Source organism: Scophthalmus maximus, chromosome 14 (assembly GCF_022379125.1).
Source record: "Scophthalmus maximus strain ysfricsl-2021 chromosome 14, ASM2237912v1, whole genome shotgun sequence".
Taxonomy (NCBI): Eukaryota; Metazoa; Chordata; class Actinopteri; order Pleuronectiformes; family Scophthalmidae; genus Scophthalmus; species Scophthalmus maximus.
The window spans coordinates 8005281-8032643 of NC_061528.1; the positions used below are offsets into that span (position 1 = coordinate 8005281).

The following is a 27363-nucleotide window of genomic DNA, read 5'->3' on the forward strand; positions in this document are numbered from 1 at the left end:
TCTCTGAGATGTTAAAGATCGTAAAGTTCCTCTTTGTGTGAGGTGTTTTATTCTTTAGTTGAATACACAATAGAATGGGTGATGTTGCAGGCATGGTGAGAACAGGGTGGGGGGTGAAGTACAGGACAGCTGGTTACAAACATGCAGGTTGTACTGTACGGTGTCCATTCTTTTCAGAATTTAGAGAGTGCAATCTTGTTCCTCAGCTACGCAGCAGTTACAAAAATAACTTTGTACAAGATCCCTCTTTTTAGTTTTTTGAAAAACTGTCAGCTGTCAATGGAAACTAAGACAAACCATAAAATTTAAATCTTTTACGCAGGAGTGTTCATCGGGCTCTGCGGCGCAAGCTACCTGTTGTATGCCCTCTCCTTTTTGGCCCTTTCTAAGGCCTTGTCCATGGTCTTCTCGTTCTCGCCTCGACACTTGGGGCAGTACCACTTTCCCTTGGGCTTATGGTGGAGACCAACACAGGAGAAATGAAACCACTCGATGGGACATTCGTCGTTATCGCAGCCGATCATCTCGCCGTAGGACACCTGCTCACACAGGCAGTACGTCGGCTCATCTGGATCGATGGGCAGGTCTGGAGGTGACACTTCCCTCTCAGACTTTCCCTTTGACCTCTTCTTCTTCTTAGAGGAGGTTTTGGCACGTTTTTCCCGAGACGCCCCCACTCCCGCATCCTCAGAGTGATCCAGACCCCCATAACTTTCCCGGGTCTCTCCGTTTTTCTGACGTCTCGAGCGCTTCCCCCCGGCTTTGTCTGTACCAGCTGAGCCCGGGGTGACCTCGTCGCGCTTCTTGTCGTGATGGCCGGGTTTGCCCGGAGTGATGGCAGCTGATGATGATGAGGACATCATGGACGCTGCGGTGGTCGTCAGGGATGTTGCTGTGGGAACGTGGCTCTCGGGGACTTCTTGAGAGGAAAGGAGGAGCTCAGAGTGCCAGTCCAATTGTCGTGTTCGGTTCTCAACCAGCTCCACCTGAAACAAAACATGGTTAGGTTAAACTGTAAAGGTATAAATGTATATTTCCCTGAAAACATCATGTTTTGAGGTGGGACATTCTTTTTTTGTGTAATATTTTATTAGTTTGGTCTTTACTGACATCTAGGGGTGCAGCAACATAAGTAGACAGAGACATTGGTTAAACCCCAGTTTGATGATTATTTCTTAACCACTTCTCTGAGATTTAAATAAAGGGGAATGTTTAACATACCAAACACATGTCAGAGGGAAACATCGAGTTGTATGTCTGATAAGCCATTAGTGATTAACTATGAAAAGCTGATTCTTTGTTCACAACAGAGTCTTGCAAATGTTACACGATGATTTCAGGGAAATTCAAAAGGAAAAACTTCAAAATAAAATGGCCTTTAAGTAGGTCTGTAAATTATTTTCGTTTTTCCAGCAAGGCACCGCTCTTTCACAGTTACCTACATTCAGATCTGGATGTTTGCCAGTGAGCGGCTCCGCTGCAGGCTGCTCTTCACTTACCATCTGACCTGCAATCTGGATCTTTTCATCTCCGAGCTCTTGGCTGCGGATCAGCGCCCTCTGAATTGATAACTGAAGCTTGCGCCTCTGAATGGAGTCAGATTCCCGGCGATACCGTTCATAAGCATCATCCAGCTCCTCCAGAACATCTGCCAAAACAAGAAGTCAAAACGGTATCATAAAAAAGGTACACACAAATGTTTTCTTGTAGCTTATTCCTTGTCACGGTGGATTCATTTCCTGGCTGTCTATGTGAAGTGTGAATTCTTGCACGTCAGGTATCTCCACCAATCCGACATCTTTACCTTGATACTTGGCATCAATTTCCTTCATGAGCGACACGCTCCTCTGCAGGTCAAATGGCAGCGATTCCACCAGGTCCAAATACTCCTCCACATAATTCACAACAACGTGGCCCGGGTCACCATTGGTCGGGTTCAACATTGTGTCTCCCTCTTTCACCAAGGGACGCCCCGACACATGCGCCTGTTGAGAGGATGAGACGCCGTTCACTGAAATGCTCATTGTTGACGTTTAAAGCATTTAATGCTCCAGTTATCTGTGTTTCCTTGACAACCACGACTGAATTCACTTGTGTCAGATGGCCTGTGATTTGTGCATCATTGATAGGACCCACACAACATGTTTTTCTCGTTTTTTCCAGTATGTCTTTTCCTCTCCAGAGATCAGTCTGGAATAAATAGGCTGCATGGTCTAAATGTGAGAGTAGGAGGGAGCAGCAGATCCGCAACCAGGTCCAGAACATGCAACGTGTGATGTGAATCTGCCAACAACAGACGCAGAGGACGAGGCCAGTTCGAGGAGAACATGAATAAGCTGCAAGTTGACTAACAAAAAACACTTGAACGTGTCGCCGAGTCCCATGTTGGAGAAGACAAGCTAAGCTAACACTGTGACGCTAGCTAGCTGGATTTGCCCCGGTTAACGGTAACGTCGAGGGGAATCATAACACCGGAATGCTAACATGCTAACATGCTAACCAACTTTCTCTTCTTCTTGCGAGTTTGACATTGGGAAAACTACGAGCTCCGAGTCGACGCATACGTCGAGAGACGACCTGGCGGACTCCGCTACCGACGCGCGTCAACGGACGCGATCCAGATTTGACGGAAGATGAATCAACGCTAATAGAAACCGTTTAACAGCCGCTTCATTCAACCTACAACACAAACGATCCCACGGAACTTAAACCGATGAGTTCATGTAACACGGACAAAACACTGGAGTCGGAATCAGTGCGAATATTATATACGAGCACTTTGCCATTAAAAACTCTTATTTCTATAAGGGCTACCTCAAAGTGTCTGTTAGCCAAATTAGCTAATGTTAGCATTTAACGTGTATAACATTAATACGCGGATCACGTAGTTTAACACTAGAAAAACAAACACAAGCAGAATAAAATGCTGCACGTGTGTAGTCGGTGGGTGAGCGACTCGTAGAAGAACTCACCTGTTTTAGCTTCTCGTTGTTGTTCTTTGACTGGAGCTGCCTCGTAGCTGACGCTGTCGTTGAACTGATACTGCGGGATGATGCTCCTGATGCTAGCTCGTGTGTGTGTGTGTGCGTGTGTGGAGGCGTGCTAGCCCGCAGCTAACGTTAGCTGGCGGCTAAAGTGCCTGAAAAAATATTTCAGCTGAGTCCATGAAGCTGCTGCTGCCCCACCCTCAGCTTTAAGAATCACTTTCAGACTCTTTAAATTTGTTTGTTATTTTACCACTCACAGAATCGCCCCATCGCTTTGCCTCAAACTGGATTTTAATTTTCTCTGATGTCTTTTATTGTGTAGTAAGAAAATTGACCAGTTTCCATTATACGTCAATACCGCCACCCTGTGGCGACGACGGTGAACTGCCATATGGTGTCAATTGTGTTAAAAACTTAGTTAAAAAGGAAAGAAGTTAATCACTCACACAAAATCTATTTATTTATTTATTTCAAAATTCTAATGTTTGGTGAATGCATTGTAGTACTTCTTGAGAGACGGAAGACAGTGTTTGTTGGTTTTCCTGTAAAAAAAAATGTCAATTTAATGAACCTCAGGCTTGTATGATTCTGCACCAGATCATTTCCACAGGAGATGGTCCACACCTCACTAACCTTCATTCAAATATTACTAGAGGAGAACGTTCTCCCTCCATTACCAGTTTTAATGAAAGCAAAGTTGTGTTTGTATGAATAGCTTTTTTTGAACACTTTTTTTTTTCCCATTGTTGTTGGTTGTTTTCAGCTTTCAAAAAGCTTTTTAAAGGCTGAGCCGATCTCCTGGATCATGTCCGAGGTGGTGGTGGACCTGCCATGCCGCTGGAAGGCTTGACTGTTGCACTGTCTGGTGAGCGAACAAGCCCCGAATGCCGCAACCACTGACGGATTCACACTGCAGGAGGACAGGAAAAAAAAAAAGATTAGAAAATATAAAACCACACATATATGAAAAATGTACAAAACCCACGCAGACCCAGGGAGGACATGCAAACTCCACTCAGAAAGGCCCTGGCCTAGCTAGGATTTGAACCAAGACCCTTCTGGCTTCCAGGTGATTGTGCTTACTACTGAACCACCAATCATCATTATATGTTATATACAGCCATCAAATTAGAGTGCACAAACCTTCTGACCACTCCAGCTGCAGAGGCAGCATGGGCCCAGTGAGCCAGCACTCCCATAGATCCAGACAGGAGATCACCCTGTCCGCCACATCTTCTCCCACTGCCCTCAACACTGCACGAGATCACTGGAAACAACAAGTCTTAACTTGAGATGACAGGACGCAAGAGTGTCTCATTATACATATCTAAGTCATGATATTACACTGAAGGATCAGCTGGAAACGTTAAAAACATGTGTGACAGTGTTTTGTTTATAGTGTATAAATGCTGAATACTCACCTTTACTTCCATCTGTAATAAGATCCTGTTCTCCTTTTAGCACCACAGTGAGGTTGCCCATGGCTACGCTGAGCTGCAGGACGCTGCGTTGATGATCACTGCTGTCCATGGGTTCATGGTGCTGAGGCAGGGACACACAGAAAACCACACACACCCACATTAACACACAGAATCATATGTTGAACGCCATCAATTGGTGACGGGACTCTGCCGAGGGACCCTACCAGTGCCTCATATAGCCGGGTGAACTCCATGAAGTTAGGCGTGAGGATACCCTTCTGGTACCCGTGAATAACAGATGGATGCTGTGTAACTAGCCATAATCCGTCCTGTAGATAACAAACAGATGAAACACACACACACACACACACACACACAGTGACAGTGTGACTTTGCAAACGAAATCCCATCGGTTCAACAGCTGGAGCTTGATTTTATCAAGACTTACCGCATCAATGACTATAGGGATATCTCTGGTTTTAGACTTCTCTATCACCTCCTAGAAGAGAGGGGGGAAATATGTTATCTAATTTGTCTCTCATCTCTTTGATAATCTCAAAAATCTACAGAGGTGGTAAAGCAAGCAATGTTTTCTGGCAAATTAAACAGTAAAGGAGAGTAAATGAATTCCACGTGCCTTGGCCGTTTTCAATAAAAAGTCTTCTCTCCCTAGACCTGGTCCCACCACAAGGCCATGCAGTCTCGGAAGCCATTTTTCAATCTCTTCCACAGCATTAGGACTGTCCCTGGAGACAGAGTCACACACACACACACACACACACACACACACACACACGCGCACACACACGTGCACACACAGGTGCACACACAGGTGCACACACACACACACACACACACACACACACACACACACACACACACACACACACACACACACACACACACACACACACACACACACACACACACACACACAAAATAATGCATAAATTATTAAGAATTAAACTGGTGATGTTCTCCTTCCCAAAAGATATCGTATGTGCATAGAAATAATCCGGTTTTAGTAAATACAAACTCTTACGAATCAACATTACCTTGGCAACCACCAACACACACAATGTATTTTGCTGAATTATAACAACAGTCATAAGGAATTACACCTTTTCTGTCACTTTGTGATGAGAAAGGAGGAAAACTGCACCGACTGACGCCTCCATTGTCATTGTTATCTTCACTTTTTCACTTATTATGAAATTATGGTGAGAAAGCAGACTGATGATCTAAACAAAGTGAAAGTTTTGACACAAAATTCTTAGACTAATTATAGGCAATTGCGAAATCTGACCGTATACAGTATTATAATTCTACTTATTCCTCATGACTGTTGTTATAACATATAATTAATTATGAAACAACTCTGATAATGCATTCTGGAAGTGTTATAATGTGTTTTGGTAACTAAACTTCACAATGAATATAGCCGTCATAGAAATTGCTGTCACACGTTTATTTTTTTTTCTAAAGTTTGAATTTCCCAAGTCAGGATAGAACTGATGTAATTGAACTTACAGAACAGGATGAACTATGAGCTCGGGGCTGTATGATTTGATGACAGTCGCAGCATCTTTGGTGCAGAACACATGAGATAAGTCGGCCCCCTGGAGACAAGAAAGAAAAGAAAAGCACCATCACAGCAACAGACTTCAAACTTAAAGTGACAATTTTACGACTCTTTAAATTAAATCCGAATCTGTTTGAATTTGTATTTACCACTTTCAAAGCAGAGATGGCAGCAAAGTATGGCGCTCCTGTGTAGCTGTAGGGGGGTGAAGAGGAGAAGAATTAAGGCAAATGTTCTATAGAATAACAAATGAAACTCTTATTTGGTGGATGTTGTTTATACTGAGGTGAAGGTCTTTGTGTCACATACTCTTGGCACCCTCCAATGATTCCAATACGTCCATCTTGTCCTTTGTGCTTTTTGGACGTCAGTGGAGGGACTATGCTCTTTACTAGTGAGAGGATGTCATCATCCATGCTGCTGTGTGACGTCGACCCCGAGCTGTAGTAGCGTTCAAACACTGAGGAAATAAACAGACTATTTTAAAAAGTGAAATACTTCACGGCCTGAGTCAGCAGCTAATTCATGGACACAAGATGGTAAAACGTTGGCAACAAAAACAACAAATACAAAACCTGAACTGAGATAATAATGTACAGCAAATAAAGCTAAATTATCACGTGACTGCTCCATCACAGAGCCTTCGCATTACAGCTGACACGCCTGTAATTCCCTGTTTTCCTCTTCACACATTCCACCTCCACCAAAACCAATACCTAAAGCCCGGGGATCTGGGTCCAACAGTCGACTCTGTTGGAGGAAACAGTCTGTCGGTGGCGAAGGTCGTCTGAGATGACCGGACTGGCCGCGTGTGCACGACGGGGAGGCACTGGAGGGGACCGGCGCGCGGGCAGAAAGAGCTGTCTTGGACGGAGTGGCTGCAGGGCCGGATGTGGTGGAGGAGGAGGAGGAGGAGATGCTGGAGAACATCTGGCCGAGCATCTGAAGCATGTGCAGCTCCCGGGCGTGTTCGGCCTCCCTGCGGCGGTCTTCCGCCTGCAGGCGCTGCTCCTCCATGCGGTAGAAGTTGTCCTCGGCCTGGACGCTCTGCTCCAGGAACTGCTCCATGAGTTTCTCCATGGGGAAGTTAGCGCGCCGCTTCCTCGGACGCTTAGGTGCTCTGGCTGACACACTGGTGGCCGACTGGCTGCTGTTGTGTGTTCTGACTGAAGTGCCTTGAGGGAAGGGAGCGAGGGGAAATATTATGTGATGCACCTTTGAGCATATGCAATCAAATAATCATGGTAGAAAATCCTTAAAAAAAACTCAGGATGAATGTGGACAAGAAGGGAACACTTACTGTTATTTCCCACTGTCACTTTAACTGGAATCGGGATGGGAATTGTCGGGTATTCCAGCTTCACTTCAGTCTCTGCAGGGTAAGGACACTCCCCAGTGCCCTCGGAGTACGCGTCCTGAGCATCCTCTCCATCCTCCTCCAGGCCGTCCACGGCCTCCTCTCCTCCCGCCCCGCCGTCAATGAACTCCTGGGGGTCAAGGGCGGGCCGGTTGCTCAGAATCATCTCCATGATGTCGTAGAACTTGCATATCTTATGGTACTGCCCGTTGTTGCGCAGGTTTCCCTCCTTCGCCAGCAGGTACTGTCTCTTGAGGCTCTTGATCCGCACCCGGCATTGTTCCGGCGTCCGCTCGAACCCCATCGCCCCCAGCCGCCGGGAGACGTCGCGGTACACGAAGCTGTTTCGGAAGTTTCCATCCAGCGCCGTCTGGATGTCCTGCTCCCCCCAGATGTTCAACAAGGTCCGCGTCTCCACGTCCGACCACAGGAAGCCCCGCGTCGTGTTCACCTGCATGGCGCAGACGGACGGGTTCGATCCGGGCGACGTCCACCGCGCGCGGGCGGGCGGGGGGGTCGGGTGGAGACGTTGACACGGCGGATTATGATGGACGTGTGGACGCTTGCTCTCAGCTGCATCGGAGCCGCGGGGCGGCCGCTGTCCCGAACAACGTCAACAACGACAACTGCGCGGCCGGGCAGCGCACAAGGACTTGACCGGGGTAGTAATTATAGTTCCCACCATGGGAACCATTCCAATAACCGGCGCACACCAACTCTCTGTTTGCTAGCTAAAACACATTCGTCTTATTTTTGTCCCCTTTTTGTATGTCGTTGGCTGAACACGTCGCATGGTGCTTTGACACTGACTGACCGGGTGTCGGCTTCTTGAGCTGCTCTCACACCGTTAACCTTCAACCGGGTACATATGAAAACTGACCCCTGATCAGCGCTGTGCGGGGTTAACTTCACCTTTCCCCCGCTCCCCCGCCCAGCCTCGGTGTCCGCGGGGTCCTAAAGACCAGTGACAACAAATCAAACTGGGGCTTTACCCCGTCAACTCCTCGACCAACATGGACAGGTCGTCAGGGCTGCACGCTGACGTTATAACTAGTAGGAGAAGCAAACTTGTCACAACACTTCCTTCCGTTTACCTTTCTCGTTCAAACAGACCAGTGTGGCGACAATCGACAGTGCGAGTGTGATAAAGGAAAAGGCGAGCGTCTGAATCTGCTGCGGCATGTTGTTGTCATTTTCTCCTCTCCTAGCTAACAGCCGCGGACACTTCGCTCCTCCTCCTCCTCCTCCTTACCTAAACTGGAACTGCGTTTCAACGCCGACAACTGTGCGCACACGATCCTGATCATGAGGCGCCCTGCTCCCGGTGAAGCAGCACAGGAAGAAAAACAGAGATGGTGCCTTTAAAGCCTCCTCTGACATTCCTCTATCCCAGTAGGCCGAAATCTGTCAACAAACAAGAAGCATGGGCATAGCAGAAGGCGAAGCCAATGCGGAAGTGCCTGGAACCTGTATTCTCTTGAATGACCAGCAGAGCACCAAGTCATTTGTTTTATAACGCCAGTAAACATTTTCCCAAGGGGCTTACTGTTTCAATATTTAGTTTCTAGTCTTATTCGATACAGCACGGTGTTCATTTAGTAAATTATGGTCTCATTTAGTGTAAAATAGATGATAAAGCAACATATGCATCAGGGTGTGGATACAGCGTGATTGACAGCTAGTACTGACCAATGGGTGCATGGTTGCAGGTGTAGGTGGACTGCTTTTATGCAGTACACTAATAATTCAACAATAATGACTGAAAAAGTGTGGCCTTATTTTGACAAAAACCTCTCAAATAGAAAAGTATATGTGGCATGACTCGAAGATTTATTTCCACAATCTGGGCCCAGTTGTTAAAAAAAATAAAAAATAATTAATCTGGATTAAAATGATCCGGATTTTGAAATCCCATGTTTTGCCATCCAGGATCCAATTTACTTTTGCCTCAATTTTCAAAAGCAACATTGGATTAATCTGTGTTTCTCCTCTTTTGGTTTCTCAGTTGAGAAGTTCAGGATGAGGGACTGACTGGACATGCAACAAGGGATGGAACTGTTAGAAACTGTTTTTTGATTGTGTGATTGTTATAAATATAAAGTGATAATTACATTTTCAAGATATAGATATCTGATATTGGCAGCTATTTGGAGGATCATTTTAGGGGCAAAAAATCCTTACTGTACCGAAAGCCGTATTTCTACTTTATCATTGTAAGGCTTAAAGAAATCAGAATAACCCTGATTTTCTGGGTCAAAGTTATCCCAATCCCACCAAAAAGATTGAAGCAACGCACACTGAAGGTTTGATTCAGATTGAAACCAAAATTGGATTAGGTTGTCTAGTCCAAATTCAGAATCCGTTTTTAGTTTTGAATAACCCATTTTCAAGATTTGATCTGATCAAGTCTATAATCCAAAATCCAATCAGATTACTCCTTAACAGCTGGGCCCTGAGGATTTATTTGTATTTTTATGAGACACAATTCCTATCATCATAATAGAGTAATGTGTGTGTGTGTGTGTGTGTTTGTGTGTGTCATAGTCAAGCTCGTGTATAAAAACTACAACTGCCCTCTTCGGTGATCTGATATGACAAATAGGCCTTAAACACTTATTTAAAAATATTGCCCCAACGTTAGCCTTGCAGGTACAAAATAAATAGATAAATAAATAATAAACAAGTCAATAAAGTTTGTCAATGGGTTTTTCGTAATAAAAAGACAAAACAAGAGACACCAAATAAACACATAGTATTTTTTTTAAAATAAAATATTTAAAAAAATATGGTGGGAACTGTGGTGCAGTAGCAGTCGGCCAGCAGATGAACCTGGCAGACATCACAGAGGGTTAAAACTTCTCCTCAAACACACGGCGCTTCACCAATTTCCTGTTTCACCTCGGTTACTTTTTGAAGTTCAGACTTGAGGCAGCGGAGAACGAGCCGACAGCAGCCGACAGCCGCGGACTGTCGCGTCGTCACCAACCAGCCGTCGCTCATAAAATGGCGTTCGTCAGAGGAACCTGTGAGAACCCTGAACGTGTCTTCACGAGTTAGTCGGCACTTGTTAATTTATTTGACGGTACTTGAGAGAGAGAGAGAGAGAGAGAGAGAGAGAGAGAGCTTCCGCCCTGTGGCAGCGGGACCCGACTCAGCATCAACATGCCCGAGGCGTCGAAGATGAAGAAGCCCGACGTCAAGGTGGTCCTCCTGGGGGACATGAACGTGGGCAAGACGTCGCTGCTGCACAGGTACACGGAGAGGAGGTTCAAAGACACCATCAGCACCGTGGGAGGGGCGTTCTTCCTCAAGCAGTGGGGACCGTACAACATCTCGATATGGGACACAGCTGGTAAATACCCCCCCCCCCTTGTGTTTCTCCTCAGCCTCGTTTCTCTCCCCGTGTGTTTGTTTTCACCTCTGATCGAGTTCCATTCCTCTGCGTCGTGCTCCGTGTTTACCTGAGAACGCGTGACCTCACCACCTGAGGCGATCACGTGACTCTGCTCAGCCAGTGTCGTGGGAACCATGGCTTCTGCAGGGCGAGTGTGCTATTCATGTTCACATTAATCAAAATGTTTCGGTCTGAAAACAAAACCTTAATCCATTTTCACCGATGCACAAACAACCATTAAAAAACAAACTTAAAAAAAAGGATGAACCTCGTGATCTTTGAACAGTTTTGTACATCGTTCACAATAACACCAGGGCAGCGGTCCCCTTTGTTAGGCCTCTATAATAAACCTTCACACTGTTGGTCAGAGCCTGTGATCATTGATGAAAGAGCAGATAAGGAGCAGTTATGGTTTAGGTTTTTGGAACAGATTCAGTTGTATTACCCTTAATCCCCACAGTCAGTGGGTTTAATCGTTTGGCATTATTTTTAAACTATTTACAAGATGGTAAAATCATATAAATGAATGTATTAAACAACAATAAAGTCTGTGGAGTGAATTTTAATCAATGTAACTCTTTAAGCCTTTTCTCTGAATATAAAAAAAACCCATGTTTATGAAAATAAAGACGTCTTAGTCAGTTCATCAAACTGCTAACAGATCACTAATCAATTCAATCTTATGTCAATTAGTTTTATATCGTTTATAAATTGACAAATTCTGTTTCTGGCGGCCTGTCAGACTGACTGAGAATGTCATTTTTAAGGCATCCCTCTTGGATTTGGATATTTGGGATGGAAATGGTGGTCGTACAAGAACAAACGTGTGCTTCAATAGAACCTGCGTCCCCGAATAACCCCCAAGGATCACGAGAGAGCGGATGTCTTAAGACCCATTGTCTCTTACATGAACAAATTTGGATACCAGCTATCTAGTTACTGCTGAGGAATAAGCTTCTAACTGTGCTACATTCCAGTATTGCGTAAACACAAATTACTGTAACTCGTCTTTGGGAACTACACACTGCGCAGAAGCCAAGTCGGTGAGCCACAGGGATAAAGAAAGCCTGTCCGTGTCACCAGTAAACCATTTCCTGTCCGTGTGCCCTGACTCCATGACCTCTGATAAGATGCTGTTGCATTTGTTTTAGTCCGAAGTCAGTGTGGTGGAGAATTGCCGGATCAGCGCTGAGTCATGTCAAACTGTTGTAGATGTATTAACAAAGACAGTGAAGCTTTGACACAGTGACCGTTATAAGGGTTGTATTGAAATCAGTCAGATGTTCGGCTTGTCGTCAGATTGAAACCAGGCCGTCTGTTGCTTACTTCCCCACAGGTAATGCCCCGTTTCAGCCGAACAGTTTAGTTTCAAAGCTCCGAGCCGCCTTAAGAACGGTCTTCCCTGTTCCTCTTAATGGTCACATGACAGGGTTATGACAGGATCACTTGACTCCCAATGCTTGAATCTGTCTTTTCCAATATGTGCAATAGTAGTTTCCAGAAACAAGAGGATTACTGAGTCAGTGGGTGGTTCTTATTTTTTTGGGTCACTTCAGCTAATAGTATGCAACATGAAATATCTCCCTGTCGTTAGTTTACTCTTTATTCCGTGAGATATTCGTGATGTAGTAGATGGACAGAAAAATGTATCCCATATTTGAATCAAAAATGCCAAACAACATCCAGTTCCAGCATCTCAAATGTGAACATTTGATTTTGTTTTCCTCGTCTGTCAAATGTGATGGTAAACTCTGTATCTTTAGGTTGGGGGTTCTGTCAGATAAAACAAGCATCATGAACAGTTCTCTGATATTTTATAGACAAAGGACGAATACATTAGTTGCAAATGAAAATAAATTAATAATTGGTTGCAGCTCTGAGCCTTAGCTGCTAGTTTATTAGACGTATTCAGCCAAACCTAATAAAGTTTAATTCAACAGACCTGCCAAAAAAATCATAACTTACCGTCATAACATTTTTATTGTTTTAGTTTTTGTTGAAACTGTTTTCCTTCAGCTGTATTTGTCATTTTGGAGTTTTGTTGTGCTTACTGTCAATACTGACAGGTGTTTTTAATATTTAGCATATCCTCATTAACGTAAATTGTTGGAAATAATATTAGAACCCTTCTCGGTGTAATGCAACACATTGACGTGTCATATAAGGAAACACAGACGTTACTGATAACATGAACATCTGTTCAGTTCAAGTGCCCCAGTCGGACACGAACGTGTGACACTGGGGCTGCGAGAAAAAAACCAGGAACCTGAAAATGAAGCAGGAAAATGACTAACGACTTCATTGTTTTCTGACTGTGACAAATTGAAAAAACAACTGTGAAACAAGGTGCGTTAGACTGCATTAGTTTTAGCTCAGTGTGCCTAATGAACCGGCAACCAAGAGATGCCCCCAGTGGAAATGTTGTCACTCACAATGTTGCCTTTCAAGAATTCCGCATATTTCAACAACAAAGGTTGTTTCTGTGCTCAAACTGCTGACTGTCTCGCACAATTATCTCTCTGCGCTGTGCGTCGTTCCGCACTGCTGTTCATACTGTAAGGTCTCTGTGTTTATGGTGTTCAAGTTGAGTTGCTTTCCCGCAGCATCACAGACACTGTCGACCCCCTATCTGTCTCCTCAGGTCGTGAACAGTTCCACGGGTTGGGCTCCATGTACTGTCGAGGTGCATCGGCCGTCATCCTCACTTACGATGTCACCAACTGGCAAAGCTTAGCTGAGCTGGAGGAGCGCTTCCTGTCCCTGACTGACACCGCTCACCACGGCTGCATTTATGCCGTAGTGGGCAACAAGGCCGATCTCACAGACTCAAAAGCCCAGCTGTCCCAGGACTCGGATGGAGTGTCAGAGGATCAAATCCAGGAGGAAATGACAAAACCACAGGTGCTGTCTGCATGTCCAACACCCCCGGCCTCCCCCGCTTCCCTCTCTGGGATGAGCCTAAACAAACAGGTTACCCGCGAGGATGCGATGGCATTTTATGGAAGAATACTGCGCTATAAGGGCCTGGAGGAGAAGGGCAGCCTGCCCGCAGAGAAGATGTGCTTTGAGACGAGTGCCAAGACGGGTTACAACGTGGACACGTTGTTCGAGACGTTGTTTGATCTGGTGCTGCCTTCCATCCTGAGGAATAGAAACGAGAACCTGCAGTCTCCCACAGTTGACCTGGAGGAGTGTAGGGGGGCCGGCAGCAAGCGGGCCAGATCCACCTGCTGCTAGAATCTGACAAACAAAGAGGTGGAGAGGTGGCTGCCTTACAGAGACTAGTTTTTATCCAGGGCAATCAACAGGTTGGTCTGAGGACCAAATGCATACTGTGATTGTACTACTTATCTGCCTTGACTGAGACCTAATAGCATTAATGATGTCCCAATAACACACACACACACACACACACACACACACACACACACACACACACACACACACACACACACACACACACACACACACACACACACACACACACACACACACACACACACACACACACACACACACACACACACACACACACACACACACACACACACGTTCATTTTTGATGCTATGAAGATGGACAGAAAAAGCAACTACTGTTCATACATGTTCAGACAACATCACACAACACAATGACTGAAACTGCACTTTTATCCCAAACAATGTGTCGGTGGGCAAATAATACACACAAGTCAATCACTGCTTTTTTTTAAAGTTTAAAATTGAACAGCACTAATTGTTAGTAGGGTGGAATATTTCACTGTGTTTATTGAACTGTACGGTTTTCATCAATCACACTTCTGCTCTGATGTTACCAGCATTGAGACTGATCTTTATATATTAATTGCCACTTTTGGGACTTTTTTCAATCACTAAATAGTGAATACCACTGTTGTATTTTTTTACATACCTTGTCATAATAAAGATTTTTTATTTTGCAGTTTGTCTGGTCTGTCAGATTAGAGACAAGCTTGTGTGAGTGAACTAACACAGAGGTATAACAAACAACATTTATTCTTTACATATCAATGGAATGATCGTGTTATAAAAATCAACGTAACTGTCTGAATGTTCCATTCTAATCAAACCGTTTATTTTCCAAACAAGTGAAACCAGATGAAGTGAAACATTTGACCTACTTTCTAAAGTGGGTAAAATTCTCTAACCCAGGATCAGTGAGCAGACCAAGGATTTGCTACAGTCAGACCTTTGATCCAGGCTGTTTACATTCTGTCCTGTTGGCAGTTCAATGATTAGTAGATTTGTCAAGGAAAAATGAGTGTGGCATGAGTAATGTTAGATAAGACGTATATTTAAAACTTTTAGGGAACGGGGTCAAGTTCATTCAGCTGGTATAAATACAAAGAATCAGTGCATCGTAGGAAGATATGGTGTTTGAAAGAGTTTCAGACAGTTTATAGATGAATAAAACAAGTAAAAAGCTTGAAAGGACTGTCGTATTATAAAAAATAGGTTTTGTAAGAGCAATGGAATTAAAAGCAGTATGGTAACGATTGTTCAAGACCTCTAATGGCACATTTTTCAGAAGGCTGAGAAGCAGGGTCAGTGGCTATATACCCTAAAACAAGAAGAACATCTTAATAAACTCAAGCAGTTGCATGCACACAGGCGTCTTTGGTTCCGCTGTAGTATATGTTGTCAGATCTGTGTCATAGTAGCTGAGGTAATAAGTTAAACAGTAAGCACCAATCCACATTTAACATAAAATACTCTTCCCATAATGCCGTCTGTTTCATTATGGGGCATCTGATTTATCTACAGAGGGACATTTCAGTCGAAGCTCAAGGAATCATGCAGTCATAATCTGAGCTCTGGGGCCTGGGGAGAAAGTTTCGCTCCGTTCACACTGATCTAAGTCGGTATTTCAGATCCCCCTTGGTTTGGTTTAGTACACGGATAGAGAGATAACACAAGAGCACTGTCAATGCACTGATTTCTTTTCTGTCAGTGGTACTGTAGAGTCTTTTCACAAGTTCTTCATGCAGACCTGGCAGCGGCTGATGCGCGCCAGCAGCTGGCCTGCTTTGAGCGTCTCTGACCGCGGCTCGGCGTGGAACGACTGATCGATGGACGTCAGCCAGAAGCTGTGCTTGTTAGCGAAGTAGTGGCATGTCCCCTTGGCCCCGTTGCACTCGATGAACGGTGTCGTGCGGAAGTCCTCCAGGCAGGAGCCGGGCGATGACAGGGACTGACCTCCGCCTTCGTTTCCTGCCGCTGTATGCTGTGGAGACAAAGGGGAGAGGTACTGAATGTACACATGTAGAAACTGAATGTACACATGTAGCTTTTTAAAGGAATGTATTTGTCATAAATCTCATGAAAAAATCCAAATGAACAATGAACTGAGACTGATATCCACCTTACTTTTCGAGAGCACTACTGAAAAAAATTATTATGGGTTCCTAAACCTAGGCTCTGTCTGCTTTATGGTAGATAAGGTTGTGTCCCACCTCCTTTGACTAAACACTACCGACCTTTCTACTGTGTAAATGATACGTCCTAGATTATTCATTGCTTCGCCGTCTGTGGCACCGGGAGTGAATCAACTAGGAATATGGTGTATCTTATCCGAGGCCACTTTTTCAGGTCGCCGTCCCATCCCTCGATAGTAGAAGGCAGAGGAACGATTATGTTAACTTGTCTGAGATGTAACAGGTGATGTTCCAACGTGTTTTTATTAATAAATCGCTCGAAGATTAGCGTATCATCAGCATATAATGTTTCTGGTTCAGCGATGTAAAGGCATCATGGGGACTCTTATTTCTTTGTCATGGACCTCCACTGTTGTTCAAAAACTAACGTTTCTTCATGAAGATGAACATGGGCACTGTGCCTTATTCAGGTCAGTTACACTTACACTGTCCTGCTGCCGTACTCACTGATGCATCAAATCTACTACAGAAAATTATGTAATAAATGCAGTCATTATGTCTGCCTGATTAATGTTTGTTTAAAAAAACAAACAACAGAGGTCAGATGTTCAACAGAAATATTAGTGACCTATTTTTAGAGATTTACGTCTTCGGCAGGAATTTGTCGAGCTTAAGTCGGAATCTAATCGCAATCAGTTTGTTGGCAATAACAAAACTCTTTGTTGTTGATAACAAAAATATAAGATATTGCCAGCCTTATCCTACAACACCACTGAAGGGTAACCTAAGAAATTAGCACTAACACCATAATTAGGCTAAGACAGTGCATATAAATCACATTGACTATAACTGACAATAACATGATGACAACTGCTGACAGGTATTCACCATGAGGAAGGAGTAGCCGATCCACAGGCTGCGCCAGCCCGCAGGGCACTGTGGGATGGTGATGTCCTGGCTGTGGACTGCGATGGCAACTGATGGAGCTTCGCACACTGAGCAGCGGCTGATGTACGGTTTGATCTCTCCCTCTTCTACGGGCATCATGGGAAGAGGAGCAGTTGTTGACAGCCAGTAGGATTTATCATTTCTGCTGGCGTAGTAACAAATGTCTCCAGGATTGCAGTACAGGAAGGGCATGCTGCTGAACCGTGGGAGGCAGGAGCCAGCCAAACCTAGAAAAGGACAAACAGACAAATTATACTTTACAAAAAGACTGAGCAAGTTTATTTATATAACACATTTCATACAATCAATTATTTACAGTGAGCCTGTGTAGCTTTTGCTGAACAATGGGTAATGTGCCACAACTGAATTGTAGAACTATAAATAGTAATCTAGAATAACCGTTGCACAAGTAGATAAATATAAGTCAGTGGACTGATTTATCAATGTTTGCCAGCTTTACTTAACATTAGCCAACACAACTAAACAAGCAGCTAAACCCCTGAATGAACTGAGCTGAGCATCGGTAAATTTCATGACTAATGACTTCATCTTTTTTATAGTAAGAGGAAGAATGTTGACGATTTATTTCTTCTTTCAAAACTTTTTGTATTGCATTAAAGGTGCTCAAAGCTGGAGCGAAGCATTATGTGATATCTGCTGCTGATTTTTCTCCAGCTGTGTGTTGTGAACTGGCTGCCATGCACAATTGAATTAGATTGTGAAATTAGCTCTACTTGAAATGTGAAAGGTTTTCAATAAGGACATTGGCTGGTAGAAATGCCCCGGACCTAACCAGCAGCGGGAGGATCTGAGCGAGTCAGACCACTCTGGTATGTCGTCTGGGTCACTGGATCACAATGTCAAAGTAGTTAAATCTGGGGATGCTCGCAAAACAATGAATGCATTCACACAGGACTTTACTATGTGAAACTCACACTGGGATATATGACTACACAGTGCACTTGAAGCTATCTTTGCCTATTTCATGAATGTTTATGCACTTTGTTAACTTTTGCACTTTGAGTAATATCCCCATGTTTGAATGCACTTATTGTAAGTCGCTTTGGACAAAAGCGTCTGCTAAATGAATGTAATGTAATAAGCGGTTTGTTCTTCCAGTTTAATGTAACAAAATTCCAATTAGTACCTTCTAAAATTTTGAAATAGAAGTTGCAATTTCAAAATAATTTTCCTGGGTCTTGAACAAACTGTAGGACAAGTTTATTGTCCGTCCCAACTTACCGAGATCCTGGTTGTGTGCTTTCTCCTGTCCCTCGAAATAGAGCAGACTGTAGCCGTCCCACAGTTTAGACATGCCCACAGGACACATGGGCGTCAGGTCGGACTGACTGTGTTTCACAAGCAGGTAGCCCACACTGACACTGCGGCCAGGCATACCAGGTAACCCGGAGATGCCAGGGTTGCCACGGTGACCTATTAAAGAAATAAGGAGTCAGAGCTGTGTTTTACAAATTGAAGTGATCATCTTTTATATAATATCCAATCCAAACAAGGGCATACTGTACACACTTGGCACAAACAACAGTTTTTTATGATGGATATGAATATGAATATGGATTTGGACCAATTCATATATCACTTTAATATTTACTTATGTAAATGTATTTAAAAAACAGGATGTTTTCACAGTTGTGGCCAACGTTTTTCATAACCGCCACGTCCTCTCCTAAGATAATTATATAATAATACATCAAGGCCTTCAAGAAGATTCAAGTCATCAGCTCACTGGAATCATTTTCAGTTCATTCACTAAAACAACTCAGAAAAAAAAGATAATCAAAAAACCTCTTGGTAACCGGTTCCCTGCTTAATTGTTCACCTACTTTAATTCCTTTAATCCAGGCTCATGAACCTAATCCTAAACTGCCCCACAGTGACAGACACACCTTCCATGCCTTGCAGACCGGGGTGGCCCATTTGTCCAACCAATCCACGGAATCCAGCTGTTCCTGGCGTGCCACTGATCCCCGGCATGCCCTTCTGCCCAATGGGTCCCATGAAACCTGTAGAGTAACAGGGGACGTGGATGTTTCTGAGCAGGACATTTTTTTCTCAGGGATGCTCAACGAAACAAGTTTCATGAGAATAACTGACCTGTATCCCCAGGAGGACCCTGTGGCCCTACTTCCCCTCTCACCCCCATCGGTCCTTGGATACCCTGTGGTCCCGGAATGCCCCTCTCTCCTGGAATTCTGATGGGAAGTGGAGAAGGACCTTGGCTGCCTTGGTGCCCATGGAGACCTGCAGCAGGATTGGATTATGTTGTGACCAAGACAAAAGGTCACATGTACTGTAGATACACGATATCTAGTGAGCAGTAGGTATACTAATGCATACTTTACCTGGTGGTCCAGTGTCTCCTTTTGGACCAACTGGTCCTCTTTCTCCCTTCACGCCAGTCATACCAGGAACTCCCATCAACCCTTGCTCTCCTTTCACCCCTGTGAGACAAAAGCATTTCAAGGCTGAACATAGTAGGTGACAATTTCATCAAACTACAACATACCATACCAACATGTGGGCCGTCTTTGGCACTTCAAAGTTAGGTTTATCTGTAGCCTTTTTTTTTTGCGTTATTTTGCATATTTCAATATTTCGCAACATGAACTCAACACGGTTCCTAATAATGTTTCTTACAATGGCAATACAGTTAAATAAACTCAACTCAAAGGTTAAACACATAAACTGCAAATAGGCTGAACTGCAATTTAGTAGTTGTACAATAAGCGATATATCCATGTAAAATATTGATGCCAGATCACAATATTTTTTCATGCAGATTATTTAATGCAACTTTAAATAACAATAAGATATCGCATCAAAACAGTAGACTGAGATGTATGGCGTCTATTTGCTTTCACAACATCTGAAGTTTAATTCATCTTCTACAGTAGAAGACAAGATACTAGTAAAGGTAAATCCTTAAAAACAGATTTAATATTTCATCCATACCTTTCTTCCCAGAAACACCATTAGGCCCCCTGAATCCCAATGAACCTGGATCTCCGTGGAATCCTTTCCTACCAGCGACTCCAGGAAACCCATTCGATCCTGACACACCCTTTTCCCCAGGGGGAGCATCCACACCAGGGAATCCCCTGGGTCCTGGGAAACCTGAGAAACAAATAATTTCGGGTTAAGTGTACAAGAACTAACTGTCAAATGATATAGTACAAGTGATACACGGTATAAAGGATGTAACATATGATAAGTTGATCGGAGCCACGGATAAAACAGATGTGTACAAATGTGATCACTGGTCACTTGGATTGTTGTTCCCTGAATCCTGTTCATTTTCTCACCTTGTAATCCTTTAGCTCCTATGAAGCCAGGGTCCCCACTGCGTCCTGGTCTGTCTGGGGTCCCATCTGGTCCTAGGGGGCCTCGGAATCCTGGTGGCCCAGGTTGACCCTGGTCACCTGAACAAATGACACATGGGATTGTTCCAAGTCTCAAAATGGTTGAATCATATTGCAGCATACGTTATCTATTGCTTTGCATCATACATGCTCCCTTTGAGACCTCAGCAGGATGAAAGCCGTTCATCTAACTCAGTGAATGCTGTATTACTGCTGTGAAGAGGAGCCGTGGCTCACCTGGAGGTCCTTGGAAGCCTTTCAAACCCACGGTGCCTGGAAAACCTGGCTGGTTGTTGGGGTCACCGCTTTCTCCCTTCTCTCCTTTGACCCCTGGCTCCCCAGATAGTCCAATTGTATCCAGGCCTGATAAAAAATAAAACCAGAAAAACAGATGATTAACTTTTGAGATCTTTACATAACAGAAAAAGATGATTTAAAGAACATGAGTGAAGAATACAGAAACAACCTTGGTTGACTTTTTACATTACTCGGAGCCCTTAAAGTATTTCTCTACTGTGTACTAAATATTCAGTGCTGAATAAACTTTTGTAACTTTGCCAAAAACTGTTGTGTTCACAAAGGACCTGGAATTGTAAGAAACTGACTGAGAAAATTATTGTTCTACGTACAACATTAAATGTATATTCTAGTATTGATTGGTACACAAAGAGACTGTTTTTATAAATTCTTGTCATTTGGTTGAATACCTGGTGTCCCTTGGATACCCTTCTGTCCTTTCAGTCCATGTAATCCATAGAGACCCTTCAGGCCAGGGAAACCTGCACACATTTGCATAGATCAGATGGCGGGATATTGTGGATGACAAGTATGAAGTATTTTTAGTTTAAAAAGAAAAGAAAGAGAGGACACTGCTCTGATGCTGTTACCTTTGTTCCCTGGGAAGCCAGGAACGCCTGGGTGTCCATCATTACCAGGAATTCCAGGAAAGCCTTTTTGGCCCTGGTTACCAGGAGTTCCCCTCTGCCCATCTGAGCCTTCAGAAAAACAATGTATGTGAGTCAGAGTGATTACAAAGGAATTCTGCAACAAAGCATAACATTTAAAATAACATGATATACCTAAATTAAAAAGCGTATAACAAGGAGGAGAATAGATTCTCTTACCTGGGAATCCTAATATTCCTGGTTCACCCGGCTCTCCCTTTTTCCCTTCAATACCATCAAAACCAATTGTACCCCTGTCACCAGTGCTTCCAAATAATCCTTTTTGGCCTGCAAGGTATCAAACATTTCATCATCAGCCAACTATGAGACTGCAAACTGGTGCTGATCAACAAAAGAGGACAAATAACGAAAGCTGTATGAGTACGTACCAAGCACTCCATGAAAACCATCCTCTCCTCTCAATCCGGTAGGTCCTGGAAGGTCTATACGAGGGCCTTTTTCACCTGTAATAGTGTTCCAAAATTGACTAATAACACTTGGAATATTTTGATCACAGGGATTTTAGTATTGACATCTAAATCAAGTTTGTCCTGAGTTTTAAAATTTGAGGTTTTACCTTTGAAGCCCTTCCTTCCTTTGTCTCCTGATGCACCATAGGCACCGGGACTTCCTTTAATTCCCTGAAAAGTAATACATGATTACAGATATGGGAATCATTTTAATACATCACATTTTTACCTGAGATGCTGAGATGAAAGATAACTTGCTAGCTCCTCTACACAAGTAAACAGCTATATTTGTAAAATTGTACTATGCACATGAATTTTCTCAATGTGGTTTTGCTCACCTGCTTGCCAGGCATTCCCTGAAAACCAGTAATTCCCCGGTTCCCAGTTGGGCCGGGCATTCCTTTTATCCCTGAGAGCCCCTGTGCACCTGGATCTCCGTGGAATCCTTTCTTATTGCTAGGGTCTCCGGGCAAACCATGAGTTCCCTCACTGCCAGGCACCCCGGGCAAACCTTTAGTACCTGTAGGAAAGATTAAGATGTGAGTAGGTGAAGTTTGGGATGACAGAGAAGCGGAGAGGGAAGGAGTCACTGATGTCGGACTGAAGCTCCACACCTCTCGGCCCGGTGAAACCTTGATTTCCTGGATTTCCGTGGTCTCCCTTGGTGCCCTTCATGTCAACAATCATGTAGGCAGGAATTTGAGGCTTCTCCCCTGCTGGCCCTCGCAGACCCCGATCACCTGGCAGACGATGGTGAGGAAGATGGTGAGTTAGTCAAGTGTTTATGTGGAGGTCTCAACAGAACAGAGCAGAATAATAAGTGCGTGGGATCTCAAATATTGTATTGAAAAAAGACAATCTCACCCTTCTCTCCACTTTGACCTATTATGCCCTTTGCGCCAATGTAGCCTGGCACTCCAGGTTCTCCTCTCTGCCCCTCGAAGCCCTTCAGCCCTAAATCACCCCTGTTCCCCTCAAAACCTGACATGCCGGGAGACCCTTTGTATCCTGGTAAGGAGAGGGAACATGAGAAGTCAGAATCAGAATCATTGAGAGTCATAGGTTTTATATTAATCTATGGAGTAAGGACTAGATTGTCAAATATCTGAGGAACAAACCTTTCATTCCCGGGACTCCTGGGCGTCCCTGGACACCTGGCTGTCCTGGGTTACCTGGTGAGCCATATTCTCCAAGGGCACCGTCATCACCGTAACCCCCAGGGACCCCTTTTAATCCGATTGGACCTGGAGGTCCTGAGTCTCCCTCAGTTCCCCTCTCTCCAGTGAAACCTGGTGAGCAGGATGATGTACCACAAGGAAAAGGAATATCAGACATGAACAAGAACATTTTTTAGAGAGCGCGTCGTGTGTATGTTTGCCTCACCTGGTTGTCCATCAGCACCACGAGACCCAGGTGGACCTGCTCGCCCAGGGTCACCAGGGTAGCCGTACTTGCCGGCTGGCCCAGGACTCCCTTCCTCCCCCTGCAGTCCGTTAGGGCCACTTTCTCCTTTGAAGCCAATCATACCAGGCATGCCGACCATTCCTGGTTTGAATGGACAAATAAGAACTTGAGATAAAAGCTCTTGAACACACAAGTATCCTATTAATACTGAAAGTAAGGCAAGAACACTGTTGAGTTTAATTTGTGATAGTATGTGACAATGTGAAAAACAGGGCTAACCTGGATAGCCTGGCTCTCCTGGATCTCCCGTCTGGCCTTTAGTCCCTTGGAATCCGGGCAGCCCTGGGTCACCACGAGATCCAGTTGATGCTCCAAAGATCTCTCCGTGCAAACCCTTCTCACCTTGTGTCCCGTGCCGGCCGGGTGCACCAGGGAAACCAGGCGCTCCAACAAAGCCTTTGCTACCAGGAACTCCCGGGTCTCCCCGGGGGCCGGAAAATCCTTCATCGGAAAACCATACAGGTTAATAAAAGAAAATAATCCGGACTAAGGATGATAAGGTGATTCTCTCTATCCGGCTACTGGGCATGTGTTTTCTTGTAATTCCTTACCTGTTGGTCCAGGAAGGCCACCTATACCCCGCTCTCCTGTTTCTCCTTTCTCTCCTTGTACTCCAAGTGGACCCTGTGGTCCTTTTTGGCCCGTAAGACCTGTTGATTCACAAATTTAAAAAAGGGCATTAAAAAGGACTAAAGGTCATATCCCGCAGGCATTCATTTGTTGTTGTGTTACCTGCGAAACCTGGTAATCCATTGGGTCCTGGGAGTCCAGGCTGCCCAGGAGGTCCTGGAATTGTATTGCAAGGACCTGAAAATAAAATGACAGGAACACAGCCTTTAAGGCAACATCGTGGTTGTAGGTAAAAGTTTATGTGGAAATAACTATTTGGGTTTGTTATTTTTCATAACATGACATTATCATTACATTAGCTGGTAGTCAAATATCTAAAGGTAAAGCTGTTACAAGAGTGCTGTTACAAAGGGAGCAATAAAGTGAAAACCTTATTATACCAGCTACCTGTTACATCCGCCTGTCCTCCATCTCCTGTCGTACTACAGCCGCCTTTCAGTTGCAAATGAGAGAGCATGAAAGAGTGAGGCATTCGGAACCAGCGTTATTCAATAGCACAAGCATTATCTCAAACAAGCTCAGCTGCAGCTGGTTTGAGGGATGCAGCCCCTGCATCGAAGGGACAACAGGGGGCGAAGAAAGAGAAGTTAATTCAATGGCAACATATCCTTGTCATGCTTCCTCGTTTTTTTAATCACAAGCCATTAATGTTCATTCCCATTTCACTGCTTTGCATTGAATTACACGAGCGGATATCTCCGATGAGCATGATAAAATGACATAGTCAATGTGAAAACAGGTACAAATCACTGTAAAGTGATAAAGCCTTGAAGGAGAAATATGCAACACAATATTAAGCGTAGATTACTGCCTCTCACCTGGACTGCCAGGTGTTCCTGGAACTCCATGATAACCTGGGAGACCGTCGTCTCCAGGTAAACCACGCTGGCCTTTGAGGGCTCCAAGGACCGCACCTGGTTCTCCCCTAAGCCCGGCTGCACCGGGTCGACCAGGTAGACCTGGAAAACCTTTGTCCCCACGCTCTCCCGTGGGACCCTCTCCCTGTTGACATGAACCAGTTATGCTGTGTGTGTGAGAACAATCCTAACTCTAATCCACACGATGAGGCGATTGAAAAAAAATCCAAAACATGACGAGCATTCTCAATGTTACACTGTCATTGCGGACATGGTGACTGATGAACTCACCGAAGGACCTTGGCTCCCAGGGAAACCAGGTAAACCGTCTCTGCCAGTAGCACCTGGTGCTCCAGACTCACCGTTTTGTCCAGGTGTCCCTGGATCTCCAGGATATCCTGTGGACACACACACACACACACACACACACACACACACACACACACACACAGAAATATATATACAGTCCATACATGCATCACTTCATTTGTTTTTGCTGATCTGAAACAAGTTGAAATGACATATAGACTGCACCTTTCTGTGTGGCCACACTTGCGTCCCCTTTACGGCCTTTTGGACCCGGTTCCCCACTGGGCCCAGGAGAGCCCTAAAAGACAACACATGGAAGAATGAGGGAATGCAGATGATTTTCTAAACTTTTCTTTTAAAAACATGTTTTTTCATGATTTCTTCTCACAGGGAACCCGTCATCGCCTCGGGGACCTTCGTCTCCTGGCTCGCCCTCCTGACCAAACTCTCCAGTCATCCCAGCATCGCCGCGCTCCCCAGCAGGACCAGGGAGTCCCGGTGGAGAGTTTACAATGGCGCAGTCACATTGTCCATGATCACCTACAGGTACACAACAATGCATTCAGAGGTCAGAACATAGTGTACAGTATCTGAGGAAACTGAACAGATTCTCATATCTTGGGCAAATTAAAAATGAACAGTATGGGTACAGCACCTTTCAGTCCTTTAAAGCCTGCGTTGCCAGGCCTCCCTCTCCCGCCTGGAGCCCCTTTGAAAAACTCAGACCCTAGGGACAAAACAGAAAAACAGTAAAAAAAAGAGGTCATTTTAAGAAAGAAGGAGAAAACAGAGGGGGATTAAATATTAAAAAGACCTTATGAAAGCATCAAAACAAATGCACACTCACTCACTCACTCAGACACTCAGACACTCACATTTTCCTGCAGGTCCCGGAGGGCCCCTGGGCCCTGGGCGCCCGTCAACACCTGGGGGTCCTACGCTGACAGCAGGTCTCCCTGCTTCCCCTTGTTGGCCCTTCTCTCCTTGCTCCCCCTTTACACCGAATGGCCCGGAGAAGTCAAACACTGACGGACACAAAAGGAAATATAAAATTGAAAAAAAAAAAATATTTTTAAAACGAGCGAGTTCACTCCCTGCTCAGTTTGACAGAGTTTTAACATGGGGGACATTGACTCGACAACTGGGTCACAGTCAAGTAGCCAAAATTCATTGACATTCCATTTTTCAAAGTCACAAACAGAAATATAAGAGACTTTAGCACAGGAAGGTAGTTTTATGTGACTGGTTTAACTTTGATAAGACTCATAGCCTTAATATATTAAAGGTTTGTACTATAATTTTAAATAGATATAAGTCTGATTCTACAAAGATATATGGACATCATTTTTGACTGACTGCGAATAAAGTTCTGTAGATTCACAACTCTTGTCTATGGTCTGGACAGTTTACTTGTGTTTTGATATTCCTTTTCTTTTTTTGGTAGGTGTCCACTTTGTACTTCAGAAATTCAGATTCACAATTATTCTGTCCTCATGTTTTCTTCGTATTTGGATCTATCTCTGTTTCAATATCTATGGCTGTATGTGAAGGATCTATTCCACGTCTGCCTGTCTTTTTTCCGTGTCTGAGGCAGAGGATGTGAACAAACTTTTGATTTTGAGGTATGTGAATGAAATTGACTTCAAGAAGAAGTTTTAGATACTGGTGCGTCACTTGTATGTGGATGAAGGTTCGCATGATTGGAGAATATGTGCGACAGTCCATTGTCTACAGTGGATCTGAGCCTGCAGATGGACGTTTTTAGCTTCAGTTGCCAGACCTTGTTGTTGAGTGTCCGAAGCAGAACGTCCTGGGAGTCCAGGGAAGCCTTGATCTCCTACTGGGCCCCTCTCACCCTGTGGACCCTGCTCACCAGGAGGACCAGGAGGACCACCTCATCAAATCAAAGCAAACAGAAGAAACCGGTGTTAGCACAAACTGCCTCAATCCATTATTTGATACATGCAGCTCGCTATCAGATTGAAGATCAATGTTCATAAAGTGTTTCTTAACTGTTTTACCTTCATCTGAATATATTGTAATAGAAATATTGATTCTTGTGTTTGCTAGAATACTGAAATTCAAATGAATAGTAATAATTGGAAGATTTCTTTTCTGCATCCATTCACTGCAGTATTTGTTTCCACACAAATATGAAACAGACCCTTGATGTATCCTCACTCAATCACTTCACAGTCATTAATTACTTTCTCTTCAACCAGTTGCCAAA

The 27363-nt window shown here is 44.2% G+C and overlaps 4 protein-coding genes across 7 annotated transcripts in view; 1 reads left to right on the top strand and 3 right to left on the bottom strand.

Annotated features, from left to right (window-relative positions):
- Positions 1-32: 32 nt before the first annotated feature.
- ing1 (inhibitor of growth family, member 1) lies at positions 33-3297 on the bottom strand. Its single transcript, XM_035604018.2, has 4 exons — positions 2973-3297; positions 1805-1985; positions 1500-1648; positions 33-986 (listed from the first exon to the last, which is right to left on the bottom strand). The coding sequence occupies exons 2-4, from the start codon at positions 1941-1943 to the stop codon at positions 351-353; spliced, it is 924 nt and encodes a 307-aa protein (XP_035459911.1). The 5' UTR covers positions 1944-1985; positions 2973-3297; the 3' UTR covers positions 33-350.
- A 142-nt stretch (positions 3298-3439) lies between these two features.
- naxd (NAD(P)HX dehydratase) lies at positions 3440-8857 on the bottom strand. 3 transcript variants are annotated; one of them, XM_035604015.2, is made up of 11 exons: positions 7291-8580; positions 6707-7165; positions 6300-6450; positions 6140-6185; positions 5939-6027; positions 5046-5154; positions 4857-4907; positions 4633-4737; positions 4409-4529; positions 4131-4254; positions 3440-3897 (listed from the first exon to the last, which is right to left on the bottom strand). In XM_035604015.2, exons 1-11 carry the CDS (start codon positions 7802-7804, stop codon positions 3747-3749), a joined length of 1920 nt encoding a protein of 639 aa, XP_035459908.2. In that variant the 5' UTR covers positions 7805-8580; the 3' UTR covers positions 3440-3746. The 3 variants fall into 3 exon arrangements, with proteins under 3 accessions (XP_035459908.2, XP_035459910.1, XP_035459909.1); XM_035604017.2 differs by lacking the exons at positions 6707-7165; positions 7291-8580 and adding an exon at positions 8600-8857; XM_035604016.2 differs by lacking the exon at positions 6707-7165 and having other exon boundaries at positions 8442-8593.
- Positions 8858-10154: 1297 nt separating this feature from the next.
- On the top strand, positions 10155-14678 carry rab20 (RAB20, member RAS oncogene family). The gene is made up of 2 exons (XM_035604019.2): positions 10155-10699; positions 13383-14678. The coding sequence occupies exons 1-2, from the start codon at positions 10510-10512 to the stop codon at positions 13976-13978; spliced, it is 786 nt and encodes a 261-aa protein (XP_035459912.1). The 5' UTR covers positions 10155-10509; the 3' UTR covers positions 13979-14678.
- Positions 14679-14809: 131 nt separating this feature from the next.
- Positions 14810-27363, bottom strand: part of col4a2 (collagen, type IV, alpha 2) — a 48384-nt gene continuing 35830 nt past the window's right edge. The window contains exons 19-48 of one of the 2 annotated variants that reach the window (XM_035604011.2): positions 26914-27027; positions 26009-26158; positions 25789-25860; positions 25522-25673; positions 25359-25431; positions 25116-25222; positions 24786-24969; positions 24355-24399; positions 24070-24144; positions 23889-23987; positions 23557-23778; positions 23257-23418; positions 22992-23162; positions 22738-22881; positions 22488-22613; positions 22212-22393; positions 21981-22044; positions 21793-21867; positions 21584-21691; positions 21347-21454; positions 21167-21238; positions 20697-20822; positions 20403-20519; positions 20053-20214; positions 19443-19541; positions 19195-19341; positions 18987-19103; positions 18322-18513; positions 17020-17306; positions 14810-15980 (exon numbers count right to left, since the gene is read on the bottom strand). In XM_035604011.2, coding sequence (XP_035459904.2) covers positions 15726-15980; positions 17020-17306; positions 18322-18513; positions 18987-19103; positions 19195-19341; positions 19443-19541; positions 20053-20214; positions 20403-20519; positions 20697-20822; positions 21167-21238; positions 21347-21454; positions 21584-21691; positions 21793-21867; positions 21981-22044; positions 22212-22393; positions 22488-22613; positions 22738-22881; positions 22992-23162; positions 23257-23418; positions 23557-23778; positions 23889-23987; positions 24070-24144; positions 24355-24399; positions 24786-24969; positions 25116-25222; positions 25359-25431; positions 25522-25673; positions 25789-25860; positions 26009-26158; positions 26914-27027 — 4007 coding nt within the window. In that variant the 3' untranslated portion in view covers positions 14810-15725. The remainder of the gene's footprint in view (positions 15981-17019; positions 17307-18321; positions 18514-18986; positions 19104-19194; positions 19342-19442; positions 19542-20052; positions 20215-20402; positions 20520-20696; positions 20823-21166; positions 21239-21346; positions 21455-21583; positions 21692-21792; positions 21868-21980; positions 22045-22211; positions 22394-22487; positions 22614-22737; positions 22882-22991; positions 23163-23256; positions 23419-23556; positions 23779-23888; positions 23988-24069; positions 24145-24354; positions 24400-24785; positions 24970-25115; positions 25223-25358; positions 25432-25521; positions 25674-25788; positions 25861-26008; positions 26159-26913; positions 27028-27363) is intronic. The other variant, XM_035604013.2, reaches the window with a different exon arrangement.

Bases quoted from the DNA above. Each gene is read 5' to 3' on its own strand.
- rab20 (XM_035604019.2), top strand. From the start codon at position 10,510: ATGCCCGAGGCGTCGAAGATGAAGAAGCCCGACGTCAAGGTGGTCCTC. The intron at 10,700-13,382 runs GTAAATACCCCC...CTGTCTCCTCAG, and splicing joins CTCGATATGGGACACAGCTG to GTCGTGAACAGTTCCACGGG.
- naxd (XM_035604015.2), bottom strand. From the start codon at position 7,804: ATGCAGGTGAACACGACGCGGGGCTTCCTGTGGTCGGACGTGGAGACG. The intron at 6,451-6,706 runs GTATTGGTTTTG...TTATTTCCTCAG, and splicing joins CCCAGATCCCCGGGCTTTAG to TGTTTGAACGCTACTACAGC. The intron at 4,738-4,856 runs GTAAGTCTTGAT...TGTTATCTACAG, and splicing joins TCCCTATAGTCATTGATGCG to GACGGATTATGGCTAGTTAC.
- ing1 (XM_035604018.2), bottom strand. From the start codon at position 1,943: ATGTTGAACCCGACCAATGGTGACCCGGGCCACGTTGTTGTGAATTAT. The intron at 1,649-1,804 runs GTAAAGATGTCG...TTGTTTTGGCAG, and splicing joins AATTGATGCCAAGTATCAAG to ATGTTCTGGAGGAGCTGGAT. The intron at 987-1,499 runs GTAAGTGAAGAG...GTTTTGTTTCAG, and splicing joins TCCAGATTGCAGGTCAGATG to GTGGAGCTGGTTGAGAACCG.